The sequence below is a fragment of the Podarcis vaucheri genome (genome assembly GCF_965113315.1).
Source record: "Podarcis vaucheri genome assembly, chromosome: 16".
Classification (NCBI taxonomy): domain Eukaryota; kingdom Metazoa; phylum Chordata; class Lepidosauria; order Squamata; family Lacertidae; genus Podarcis; species Podarcis vaucheri.
The window spans coordinates 32303614-32317031 of record NC_138754.1 but is presented as its reverse complement, the minus strand read 5'-3'; the positions used below and the strand labels follow the sequence as shown (position 1 = coordinate 32317031).

Genomic DNA, 13418 nt, shown 5'->3' with positions numbered 1-13418 from the left:
TACTGCTCAGCAATTGAGACTCAGAAACCCTTGCCAATCTGCTGCAGATCATCCAGAGATCCCAATCTACCTGGGTTACACAGCCTGTGTGAGCCTCAGGGCCAGCCCACCCATGAGGCAAGATGAAGTGACCACCTCAGGGGGCAGGATCCACAGGGGCAGTAGATCCAACCCCCAAGGAATGCACTGCCCACTGCTGCCACTGCACCAATGGCAGTGACAGCTGTAGTACACTCTTTGGAAGCCAGATCTGTTACCTCCTCAGCAGCTACAGTAGCCACTTGGCAAATAGGTGCTGCTACTAGTTTCCTTCCACCCTTGCTCCAGATACAAATCTTTAATTCTCCCCTTATTCCTGACGTAGCTCTTTCACACCCCTTCTTCCCTGGTGGGGGGGCATTTTGTGGTTCACCTCAGGTGCAAAAATATATTGGGCTGGCCCAAAGGAGCCTACAAGCTCAGTATTTCTTAATATCTATGGTGGCCAACCAGGAACTTCCTGGTTTTGCTACCTGCTTCAGAAAGAAAAAAGAAGGCCGATATCAAGGAGACCACAAGTCCTGGCCAATGGACTGCTTTTGGACTAATATAACTAATATATTGTGGGTATGTTCAGACCATTACCTCAAAAGTATTACTGCAAAAAAGAGTACATAGTAAACATATCTATAGTTATACATAATGTAAATAGCTTACTTTTAAGAACTGTTTTTATTTTGGTCATCATTGGCTGCACAGTTGTCTCCCCATCAGATTGATGGTCACTCTCCCCTGCATATTTCTCATCAATTCTCCTTTTCTTAGGAACAGAAAGGCCTTCTTCCAGCAAAGCATCCACATCATTATCAAATTCATCCTGAAAAACACATTGTGATATACCATGCCCCTATATCTATTCTCCTCCTCAGGCAATACTGAAGTCAAAGCAAGAATGATTTGTACAGGGATCCACAAAATCCCATCCCCATCATAAGCCAACTAAGAATTAAAGTGTCATGTTTTAAGTAAATTATTAATAACTTTGACGCTTTCTTGGCATTCTCTAGAATAACAAAGCTCACAGCCTTCATACTGAAACAAAAAAAGAAAACAAATCACAACATATCCATTCTCGGTACTGTCTAAATGTATATTTCATACAGTTAAGCAGCTCTTAACACCACTCCCAAATTTAAGCATTTGTTATAATCTGAATATTACTTGGTACAGAGACCTTTTAGTTAATGTATAAAACCAAGAGAAATGTTTGAAATCAGAAACAGAATTTACTTACCTCGTAAGAATAGCTTAAGGTTTCTTCATCCACTTTGTCTCTCTGAACGATTGCTTTAGACGTAAACCCTCCTTCTTCATCTATTTCCATCAAATTTTCTGTAAAATCTTCTAAATCATCCAGAACTGCATACTCAACTCGCTTTTCCTGATCTACATCATTTTCATCCTCCTTTTTGTCATCATTTTCACCAGCTACTCGTGTAGCTTGACCATTACTACCCCCACCCAGAGGACAAGCATGCATACCCCCATTAACATTATTACCTAAATCTGTATCTGCTTCATAACCATGCTCAGCTCCAGTGTACAGAACTTTTCTGTCTTTACTTTTGCAGCTCTCTGTAAAGCTAACACTAATCTTTACATCTTTAAGCAACTTAAGATCAGGGGTGAACTTTCTAACTGACGGCGCATGACGAGCAGTTCTTGGGCTTTGGTCACTATTAGGATCTACGATAAGACGACTTTTGTAGCATGACGATCCCTTTGTGAGAAGTTGTATTCTGCCGACAGTGTGCGCGTCCCCAGCAGGGGTATCTGACTGTCCATCACCACCAGAGCCAACGTCCATTACCTCTGCGTCACTGGACGTTTGCAGGGGAGGTGGTGGAGGCTGTTCATTAGGCGGCAGTGGTGGGGGACAAAAATGGTTCTCCACATTCGCTTCTGTTGCTGGCTCTTTTGGAAGGGGAGGTGCATTTTCATAATTCTCCATAATTAAAACTTACAAAAAACAAGGCTTTAAATAAAAGGTATATTGATCTATACTCCTAATATGAAGAAGTCCATCAAGATCGGATTTGTCATGCTCTATTCAATATGCAACACTGATGATTCAATTAAGCTGACTACATTGTTCTTTTCATTAATGTAGACAGCTTTCAGAACCACTGTCTCAATTACTGGAAATCACAATGCATTCAGCTTAAATAGCTGATGTCGAAGTAAAGAGCATCTTCACTGGCCGCATGCAGGTGTCCTTTTCTTCTTTCAACCTACAAAGACAAAAAAAAAGAATAATCAGAGAAGCTTTCTTTCTATTGCTCTCTACAGTGGTGCCCCGCAAGACGAATGCCTCGCAAGACGGAAAACTCGCTAGACGAAAGGGTTTTGCGGTTTTTGAGCTGCTTCGCAAGATGAATTTCCCTATGGGCTTGCTTCGCAAGACGAAAACGTCGTGCAAGTTTGTTTCCTTTTTCTTAACACCGTTAATACAGTTGCGACTTGACTTCGAGGAGCAACTCATAGAACGCGGTGTGGTAGCCTTTTTTGAGGTTTTTGGTGATTTTTGAAGCTTTTCCAAAACTTTCCCGACACCGTGCTTCGCAAGACGAAAAATTCGCTAGACGAAAAAACTCGCGGAACGAATTAATTTCGTCTTGCGAGGCACCACTGTAATTCTAAAGGACAATTCTGCTACACAAAATTCAGAATGACATGTTTTAACTACATGCTGTTAAACAGCAACACAAACAGCAGTTTAATCTAAAAAAAAATAATGCTTATGGTGACTGAACAAGCAGGTGGACTTGAACAAGCAGTTGAAGCATTAAAATGGGGCTATGCAAAAGTACGTATTCTTTAAGTCAACGAACTGCTGAACAGACTACAACACAGTTACTGCTCACATGCTATTGAAAGCTAATATTGGCACACAGAAAATACAGTTTTATTTTTAATTCCAAGTTTTTTTAAAAAAAGCAAGCTCCTTTCATATGAAACATCTGACTACCTATTATTAACTAAATGCTAATTCTAGTAAGACAGTAATACCTCATAAATATTAGAGTATTATTATTATTAGGTTTATTGTCTTTATCTTAATTAACAAAATCTGAAACCCAGAGACAACATAAAGGAGAACTACAAGGATACTGGAATGATTCCAGGAATGTACACACAGTTACACCAATATGAGCAGTCACAGAATCTTAAGAATGACTTTACACAAGATGGTTCTCATACATGAACATCACTTCTGTGTAGCAATCTGCATGTTATTTTTCTCACACATTTTGATGCAACAAATGCATACATCTGTGCTGCAAGACTAGATAATGACAAGTGCAGGCTAAAAGGAAGATGATGCAGGGTCCAAATCAGCTGAGACAGGCACTCACTGGGTATCTTTAGAGAAGCTTAAGACCACCATCAGGACGCGGGTGGCGCTGTGGGTAAAAGCCTCAGCGCCTAGGGCTTGCCGATCGAAAGGTCGGCGGTTCGAATCCCCGCGGCGGGGTGCGCTCCCGCTGCTCGGTCCCAGCGCCTGCCAACCTAGCAGTTCGAAAGCACCCCCGGGTGCAAGTAGATAAATAGGTACCGCTTACCAGCGGGAAGGTAAACAGCGTTCCGTGTGCTGCGCTGGCTCGCCAGATGCAGCTTTGTCACGCTGGCCACGTGACCCGGAAGTGTCTCCGGACAGCGCTGGCCCCCGGCCTATAGATGTGAGATGGGCGCACAAACCCCAGAGTCTGTCAAGACTGGCCCGTTCGGGCAGGGGTACCTTTACCTTTTAAGACCACCATAAATAACATATCTGAGGTTGGCATATTTTAGGGACTGCTTCCTTAATAAAATCCTAAATGAGGTTACCTATAAATGATATGTTATTTTAGCTGCACATACACACTTTTAATCTGGGCTTCATATATATCTCTATATCCCTATCTAATATACCTCTATTTAATATTATATATAAATATATAAAATAGTTTGTGTGAGAGAGCAATTTGCACAGCTGGTAGTAATTAAACCTGTGAATAAAATTCTTATTGCACTGTGGTGTTCTCTTGCACTCGTAGGGTGAAATTCAGAAAACACAATTATCTCTATGTGCCCTACCCACAAGACAGGAGATATTAATCCTGAAGAGCCTCTCCCAAAATATTTTTTACAGCAAACCACCCTTTTACTGCCCATTTTAAAAACCTACATTAAAATCAAAGGTTTTCAAGTACATTATATTTTAAAGACATATATACCATATTTTTCTATGTAAAACACCCCCCGTGTGTAAGACACCCCCTATTTGGGGGGACTCAACCAATCACCCAGCCCCACAATGCACAAGCCCCCCCCCAACATTATTTTTGAGCAAAAAACCCTAGTCTTATACACAGAAAAGTACGGTACTTATTTTCACTGCAGTGACCATGGAGAGATAAGATGGGAAATTCTTACCTGTTGCTAATTGATTTCTCCAAGTCCCTCTATATAACCCCCCCAAAAAATCCTACCAGCAGGGAATAAAGGAATTACTCCCACATCCCACAAAACCCAGCTGTTTGGATCAGCTCAATTCAAACTTCAAAGAAAACTACCGTATTTTTCGCTCTATAACACGCACCTGACCATAACACGCACATCGTTTTTAGAGGAGGAAAACAAGGGAAAAAATATTCTGAACGAAACAGTGGATGTATCATTTTTGTGCTTCATGCTGTGGCCACAGACATGTGATCTGATGGTGAATTTGGGCTGACCCAATGCAAAGATCCTGAGGATCCATGTGGATCCATGCTTTGTAACCACGTTTTTGCACCATTGCAGCCCCAGACAACAGTGGGTGCGTGATTTGGGGGGGGGCAGGCTGTAGCCATGGACATGCTATGTTCTCTGGTGGTGAATTTGGGGGTGACCCAATGCAAAGATCCTGAGGATCCATGCTTTTTAACCACATTTTTGCACCGTTGCAGCCCCAGGCAACAGTGGGTGCATGATTTGGGGGGGCAGGCTGCAGCCATGGACATGCTATGTTCTCTGGTGGTGAATTTGGGGGTGACCCAATGCAAAGATCCATGTGGATCCATGCTTTTTAACCACATTTTTGCACCATTGCAGCCCCAGGCAACAGTGGGTGCATGATTTTTGGGGGGCAGGCTGTAGCCATGGACATGCTATGTGCTCTGATGGTGAATTTGGGGTGACCCAGTGCAAAAATCCTTAGGATCCATGTGGATCCATGCTTTTTAACCACATTTTAAGTGGGGAGGGAAGGAAAAACACAGAAGGGCTAAGAATGCAGGAGTGGGGTATAACGGGAGGGAGGAAAGGAAGGCAAAAGTTTTCCCCACGCACCCACCCAAGCCAGCCAGCCAGCTCTCTCTCTCTCTCTCTCTCTCTCTCTCTCCCACCTGCATGTTTTCAGCAGCACCGGAGCACAGAGAGGAAGGAGCGGAGCACAGAGAGGAAGGAGCGACAGTCTGCTTTTCCCCTCTGCTTGCCTGGAGGGGAGGGGCTTTCCCTGCTCTTTGTTCCGTTTGAGCAAACACAGTAACGAAACAGAGGAGGGTGGGCAGTAAGACCCTGAGGCAGAATGCAGGAAAGCAGCAACTTCCTGTCTCACGGAGCTCCCTTCTCCCTGAAGCGCGGTTTGATTTTTGCCTTATTTTTCGGCTCCAGGGACCACACATTCGCTGCATAACACGCACAGACATTTCCCCTTCCTTTTTAGGAGAAAAAATCTGCGTGTTATAGAGCGAAAAATACGGTAAATACTTCCATGCACTAAGGCTGGGTGATATATCAATATACTGTCCAGAACTGGTTTGATGTCCATATTGTGATATCAGTTTCATAATTTTTGACCTGGCAATATATCACCAATCATAAGGAGTGTGCTCACGCTATGCAAAAATATGGGAAAACCCGTGAAGCTAGCCAATGCCTCTGCATAGCTTCATCCTTATTTCAAACACTGTGATATATCACAATGTTTAGCAGGTGATATATTGCAATGGCAAAAAACTGGTATCATCCAGCCCTACCATACACAGTACTTTCAAACATTCACACCCCCAACACACTACATAGGAGATGCAATTTCAACACAACTCCCTCTCCCCATTACTCCTTCCATGAATTAATAGATTTGCGGGGGGAAGGGGGGGTGCAAGAGTTTAACTTTCCACATTAAGTTTATCTGAGAGGAGGAAGAGTACATAAATGCAGATGGATGGAAGTCTGAAAGAATACTTCTATTTCTTCTTTAAAAAGTGAGATTAGGAGAACCTACTGGTTTGTATAAAATGGAAGGAAGACCCAGCTTACATAAACTTAAAATGAGCAATGCTGTTTTAATGTGCAGATGTCACAATTCCATAAATGAGTGGTAGATGGTTATAACACAATGACTGTTTCCATGAATACTAAACTTGTTTTCTTCTAAACATCAGGAAGAACTTTCTGACAGTAAGAGCTGTTCAACAGTAGAACAGACTCCTTTAGGAGGCTATGGACCCTCCTTCAGAGGAGGCTTTAAAGCAGAGGTTGGGTGGCAATTTGTCATGGATGCTTTAGCTGAGATTCCTGCATTGTGGGGGATTGGACTAGATTACCCTTGGGGTACATTCTAATTCTACAGTTCTATCATTCCATTCTTCTAGGGTACACATACGATACAGGCAAAGTGCACGTTATGATTGTACCAGCAATGTTTCCTGCAGCAAACATATAGTGCCGAAATTACAAAATACAGTCGTGCATCAGAAGTCGAACGAAATCCATTTCAGAAGTCCGTTTGACTTCTAAAATGTTTGGAAACCGCGGAAGCAGCACCAGGCATTCAGATTCCAAATAACATTCACACACTGGAACACTCACTTCCGGGTTTGTGGCGTTCGGGAGCCAAAACATTTGACTTGCAAGGCATTCGGGATCCAAGGTACGACTGTACAGAAATATCTGTTAAAAATGTATTATCTGGGGAGGAATCTAGACTCATATAAATAACCCTGTTAAAATGCTTTTTAAAAAAAGTTTGAAAAATATATTGAATATATTGAATTTGCCATAGTTCACCATCACCATCCAGTGTCACAATTGTTTAATGCACTTTACAACACACTTAAAATGTTTTATTTGCAGCTGTATAGCTAAGTCCAAATACACCAGGTTAACATGCAAGTACCATTTACCTATTCAGAAACAAGTCCCTCTGATTTTAGGCTCACAATCATAGTGTAAGTGGGTTTCAACCAGTGTGCCATAGTACCCTGGGGTGCCTTGAATGATGGTCAGGGGTACCACAGGCAACACTACTTCTGTTCCTCTTCCCTTCCTCCTCTGATGCCCTCCTGCATCTTGGCCTCCCAAAGGCTTGCACAGCTGTTTATTGCAGCAGCCCTGGGTATAAGCTCCACAGTCGAATGGTTTCACTTGGAGGCACCTCTCTTTGGGGCGGGGGGGGGGGAGTTCAGAGACCAGGGAGGACAGCAGCAGCTGCCCGAAGGACTCCCAAGGAGAGGGGAAAGGAGGCTGAGGGAATACTCCACAAGGGAGGGTGAGAGGCAAGAGGTGACATAACTAGGCTCCTGAGCCCCACAGGGGTGCCGCAGAAAGAGTGTAGTTGGTCAAGGGAGCCGTGGTCTCAAAAAGGTTGAAAACCTCTGGTCTAACTGACTGGAATGTGTTAATGATAGAATGCTGAAATTAATGACCAAATTATTATTGACCAAAGACAGAGAAAATTACCAAAAACTGCAGACAGACCCACTATTCAAACTCTGACAAAGCAAACAGCATAGAGTAGTAACAGATTTTGTAGCTTAGTATGTTATCATTATGTTACGCGGGTGGCGCTGTGGGTTAAAGCCTCAGCGCCTAGGGCTTGCCGATCGAAAGGTCGGCAGTTCGAATCCCCGCGGCGGGGTGCGCTCCCGCTGCTCGGTCCCAGCGCCTGCCCACCTAGCAGTTCGAAAGCACCCCCGGGGGCAAGTAGATAAATAGGTACCGCTTACCAGCGGGAAGGTAAACGGCGTTCCGTGTGCTGCGCTGGCTCGCCAGATGCAGCTTTGTCACGCTGGCCACGTGACCCGGAAGTGTCTCCGGACAGCGCTGGCCCCCGGCCAATAGATGTGAGATGGGCGCACAAACCCCAGAGTCTGTCAAGACTGGCCCGTTCGGGCAGGGGTACCTTTACCTTTACCTTATCATTAAAACTTTATTGTGGTCGAAAGACCAACAAAACAATTTCAAATTAGTATGTTTTTGTACTTATCTCCAATATTTAATTAAGTTCCTGAAAATCCACTAAAGTTCATAGTGTGAAAGTGATACCAGAAAATTACAAAATACACTGGTTCACAAACCCAGGCAAGCTGTCATACCCCATAACTATGTCTGAAAGAGAAAGTCTCTAGACTTCATAATTTCTTTAGTAGCAAAAGAAGAGACCAAACAACTTCAAGCCTCTCTCAGCTGTCACATGGATATTCCCAATGATTTTTCCAGTATCCACTCAGGCAATCCCTGAATGTACAAAAATAGCTTATAAAAATCAAAGTTCTATATTATATAGTAAAGCAGCTAAGCCAAATGTATTTTCTGTGCCTACTGGCCTCCCATTTGCAAGAACATGCTCCACTAAGTGACTTTGGCATATATGTTTTGCAATGGAGAAACTAAGCAACTAATTGGTTGATACATACTCCAAACTCCTTTGGGATTCAGAGGTGACAGGTTTTCCCAGCCCAGAGTGGTTCTCAGCCAAGTTGAGCCATGTAACCTTAGGCAGCCACGCTTCCCCCCTCCACAACATGAAACATGACCCTAATACCAGCCAACCATGCAAAGCTGTTGTAGAAATCAGAGCTTTGAACACCCATAAAACACTATATACCATGTTTATTATTTTCAATTACTATTCAGTTATGAGGCATCAGTGTGCTAGGTGCTGTATACAACAAATAAATAAATCTCTGCCCAGTAGAACACACACACTATGATGCAGAAACTGCAGAATCACTTATGTGATGCTGAGCCACACCTAACCTAAATGAACACTGTCATTTAAATGCTAAGCCAAGTTTTAACAATGGTTAACATGTGGCAACACTTGTGAATACAAGCAAAGTTCTAGGATGGTGCGCTTAATAACAACAAAGAATTGGTCCTGCTACCATACTTTCAAAAGTCCAACAAACCAAAATCAAGTTGATTAAAGTTTCCCTCCTTCCTTTTATTTATTGGGGCATGAAAGCAGGTAACCCTACTGGAATTTAACAAGCCTGAGTTAAACAATTTCTTCCCTTCCAAACACAACAGCACTTAGATTACATAAGATGCTCTGTAGACTATAGACCAGGATGCAAACATCAGGTGGGGGCTAGATCACAACCACCACACACTGTTTTCTGTGTAGTGGCTGTCTAGTGTTACAGAATAAGGTACAAATCCTTTCAAAATGTAGCAAAAAAAGGGGCTAAGAACAAGCTCCTCACCACCATCCTTTAAGAGAAGGCTGACCCTTCTTCAAAATCCAGTAGGTAACAAATGATAGAATAACGAATGTGTGGGGGGTGGGAGAGAGGATGATCAAACTGGAAGCAGGATGCTGGACTAGAGGAAACTATGGGCTGCAGTCTTTGAAGAAACAGGAAACTGCTCCATACAAAGTCAGAGCAACCATTCTTCAGGATCTTACAAGGATCTTTCCCAGTCCAGCTACTAGAGATAAGTTTCAAAAACACAACGAAACCTGATTCTAGGGTGGTAGCAGTGTTAGTCTGTTAAACATTTTTTTTTTAAAAAAAAAAATGAGACTGTCTTGGGCCATGATAAACACTGCTATATCTCCTAATCTTTCCTCTTAATATTGTTGTCTTGAGAAATTTTAGAAAGTAGAATATATGCATTACTTAAATAAATAAATTAAGCAAATAGATTATGGCACTGCTTTTTGTTCTCTATGGTGTGGCAAAAGCTTTCCTCAATCAATCTCGACTTATCAAAGGCATAAAAAAGCCTCCTGGATCACTTTCTTTGAAGACCAAACTGGCTCTAACCAAGGAAAGCACCTGCAAGTTTTTCAAAGGCCACAAGACCAGGGCATTCTTTTTGGTGCTTTTAAAAAAGCCCGAAGAAATTAAACCTCTTACCTCCTACCTGCACAACAAGTCATCAAGCCAGTACACTACAGCCCCCAAACTACTACCATAAACTGTTCTTAGAAGGCTGGGTGTATCCGTCCCATAATTTCACGACGGTGGTAAGTAATAGTATAGCCATCTTCGGCCTCACTTTTGTATCCCGCCCTGCTATCCAATATATTCATTTATTTATTAAATAAAAAAAGGAAATCTTGAGGGATCGGGGGTAGCACGCGCTGGTCTTACTAAGGTTTCCCTCCCCGCCACCCCCCAAAAAAAAACCCATTTCGCACCCACTTCCATATAATTCCATTCAACGTGGGGTTTTTTTTTTTGTTTAAAGGCGGGTGAGAGAGAAAAAGTAATTCGCCTCAGCCGCATCAACAAGGTTCCGCCACCAACCCCGGAGCTTCCGCCTCCTCCGGGAACCGCGAGGCCCAACCCGAGTAAAAAGGCGGCCCGGGGGCTCCGCAGGGATGATTCCCCGTTATCATTCCGCATCTCCACCACCCCCTCCCTACACACAAGACCGCTCCCCGCCCCCCCCAGTAGCTGCGCAGGGCCTAGGCCCGGGAATGGGCTCTCTCGCACGCGTGCCGCTACCGTCCAAGGACGGCGGAGCTGAGGCGGCCAGGCCGCGCCAAGGCCCCGTTCTCTCCTCGCCGCGCCCTGCCGGAGCCCACAGGCCCGGCACCCACCTGGGCCATGCCCGGAGTAGTCCCTGCCGCTCCTCGCTCGAGGGCTCGGCGTTTGCGCTTTCTCCTCGCCCCACCTCCAAAGCCAAAGTGAGGGGGGAGAAACCAGCCGGGGTAGGAGGAAGGGGCCGCGCCGGCGTCGTTATCTTTTCCCCCCTTTTTTCTTCTCCTCCTCCGTCGCGGGAGCTTCTTTTATTTCCCTTCCCTCCCGCCCCCTCTCAGGGAAACCGCCTTCTCGTTGCCACGGCCGCCATCTTTAAACGTTCTCTCCCTCCCCTCCTCTCGAGGCTTTTTCTTTTTTTTTGGCTAGGTCCTCTCCCAGCCAATCGCCGTCGAGGGCTGGACGCGTTCTGGCTCCCGCCTTTTCTGCCCATTGGCTGAATGCCGGCTTCATTGCGCGCGGCGGCCGTCGGCGTAAGAAACAACAGGCGCGAGAAGGGAGGAAGGGCGGGAGCAAGGAGGCGAAAGGCGGTTAGGTTTCAAAAACAACATCGCCAAAACGGCTCGTTCGAGTGAGGTGTGAGGGAAGAGCCAAAGGAGACTTCCATGAGGCAGGCGGGAAAAGATGGTGGCTGTGAGGGAGCTTTCTGAACAGACTCCTAGAGTTGGAAGGGATTCCCCAGGGATCATCTAGTCCAGGCACCCCCCAAACTGCTTTGGGACTACAATTCCCATCATCCCTGACCACTGGTCCTGTTAGCTAGGGATGATGGGAGTTGTAGTCCCAAAACAGCTGGAGGGCCAAGTTTGGGGATACCTGATTTAGTCCAACCCCCTGTAATCCAGAATGCACCCCACAGCCATCCCTTGAAAAGCCTTACTGAAATCAGTATACACTATACCTACATTCCACAAAGCCTGCAGTTTTACCAAATAAATAAGATTCGGCAGACATGACTCATTTTTGGAGAAACCCATGCTGGGTCCTAGTCATCGCAGCATCCTTTTCTAAGTGCTCACAGGAATCTGTTCCTAGGACCTTTCCTGGTATCAGTCTTCCATTTGCCTGCCTCCAACTGCAGGGATCTTACCTGTTTTCCAAGAATGCTCAAATATAATAAACAAAGATCACATCTGCAAGCTCCTTTAGTACCATTGGGTGCAGCTCATCAGGCCCTGGATATTTGAATTCATTTAAAGTACCTAGGTGTTTCCCTAACCACCTCTTTTCCTATCTACGGCTGCAGTTCTGCAATTGCAACATTTATTGTGTGTTCATACTGCTTTCCTTTTTGGTGAAGACAGGCAAAGTAGGTGTTGAGTAGTTCTGCCTTCTCAATGTCACCCAAGAGCAGGCACCCCCAAAGTTGGCCCTTCAGCTGTTTTGGGACTACAATTCCCACCATCCCTAGCTAACAGGACCAGTGGTCAGGGATGATGGGAATTGTAGTCCCAAAACAGCTGGAGGGCCGAGTTTGGGGGTGCTTGCCCAAGAACATTTCTGCACTGCTTTCCTTTTGGGTAAAGACAGAGGCAAAGTAGTTGTTGAGTAGTTCTGCCTTCTCAATGTCACCCAAGAACATTTCTCCATCTTCTCCATCCAGAGGACCTACTACTTGCTTGTGACGTAAGAAAGTATGGCAGTTAGCTTTGGTGGAAAAACTGACGAACAAATTAAAGCTTGTGAGGGGTTTGCAGAGAAAGGACATGTTTACAACAGTTTGGTATACCTTCTTCTTTGGTGATCACTTGTAACCGAGTAAGATTGTCTTCCATGAGCACGGTCTTAACAGTGAGTTCATAAGTGACTGTGGAGGCCAATTCTGGATCCTTCCACAGTTGGGACATAGGTTTCTGGGCAGGAGTTGATCATGGTTTGCCAAACATTCCTTACTCATAGCTCGTTTCTCCTTTTTGCCCTGAGTTCGTGCCTCTTCAAAGTCCATGACATCTTTGGTAAAGGCTGTTCTCCAACTGGAGTGCTCGCAGGCCAGTGTTTCCCAGTTATTGGTGCTTATACCATATTTTCCTTGAGAGCATCTTAAACCTCTTTTGTTGTCCACTAGTATTTCACTTTCCATTCTTAAGTTGGGAATAGAATAGGTGCTTTGGAAGACGATAAACAGGCAATAAAAAATATCAACAGTTATTAAGCTGTAAAATCAGCCTCGCTAGCTAACAGAGGAGCCTGTACATACTAGTTTCAGATTTTTACTGCCTCTGAGAGGAATTTTGCTACAACTAGTGTAATAGTATCAAACTTATCCTTGACATGAAATAAGTCAGCAATTGCAGGTTGTCCCGTGAGTATTGGATTGATTAGATGCTGTCAAACCTGTTTGTACAGATTACAATGCGGTAAAATGTGTTCCATACATTCAACATCCTGGGAACAGCCTATCTTGGTATATCTGTATTATTTGTACAACTAAAGAAGAAACGGTGGCTCGTATAACCTGTGACTGCTGTATAACCTGTCAATCATCTGATGCCATCGATTGACAGGTGGATTGTCCTGCCCAGCTGTCAAACGTAGCTCTCTCAGCAAGGAATACAGGAAGCTACCTTAGATCAAATCAGACCCATCTAGTTCAGTATTGTCTACACTGACTGGCAGAGGGTTTCAGACTGGGGACATTCC

General features: G+C 44.4%; 1 protein-coding gene across 2 annotated transcripts in view; it reads right to left on the bottom strand.

Annotated features, from left to right (window-relative positions):
* DGCR8 (DGCR8 microprocessor complex subunit) overlaps positions 1–11102 on the bottom strand; it is a 32633-nt gene extending 21531 nt beyond the window's left edge. Inside the window, exons 1-3 of one of the 2 annotated variants that reach the window (XM_082203137.1) lie at positions 10841–11102; positions 1274–2270; positions 697–856 (exon numbers count right to left, since the gene is read on the bottom strand). In XM_082203137.1, the coding sequence (XP_082059263.1) occupies positions 697–856; positions 1274–1990 (877 nt within the window). In that variant the 5' untranslated portion in view covers positions 1991–2270; positions 10841–11102. Of the gene's footprint in view, positions 1–696; positions 857–1273; positions 2285–10840 lie in introns of those variants that run through there. The other variant, XM_082203138.1, reaches the window with a different exon arrangement.
* Positions 11103–13418: the final 2316 nt, after the last annotated feature.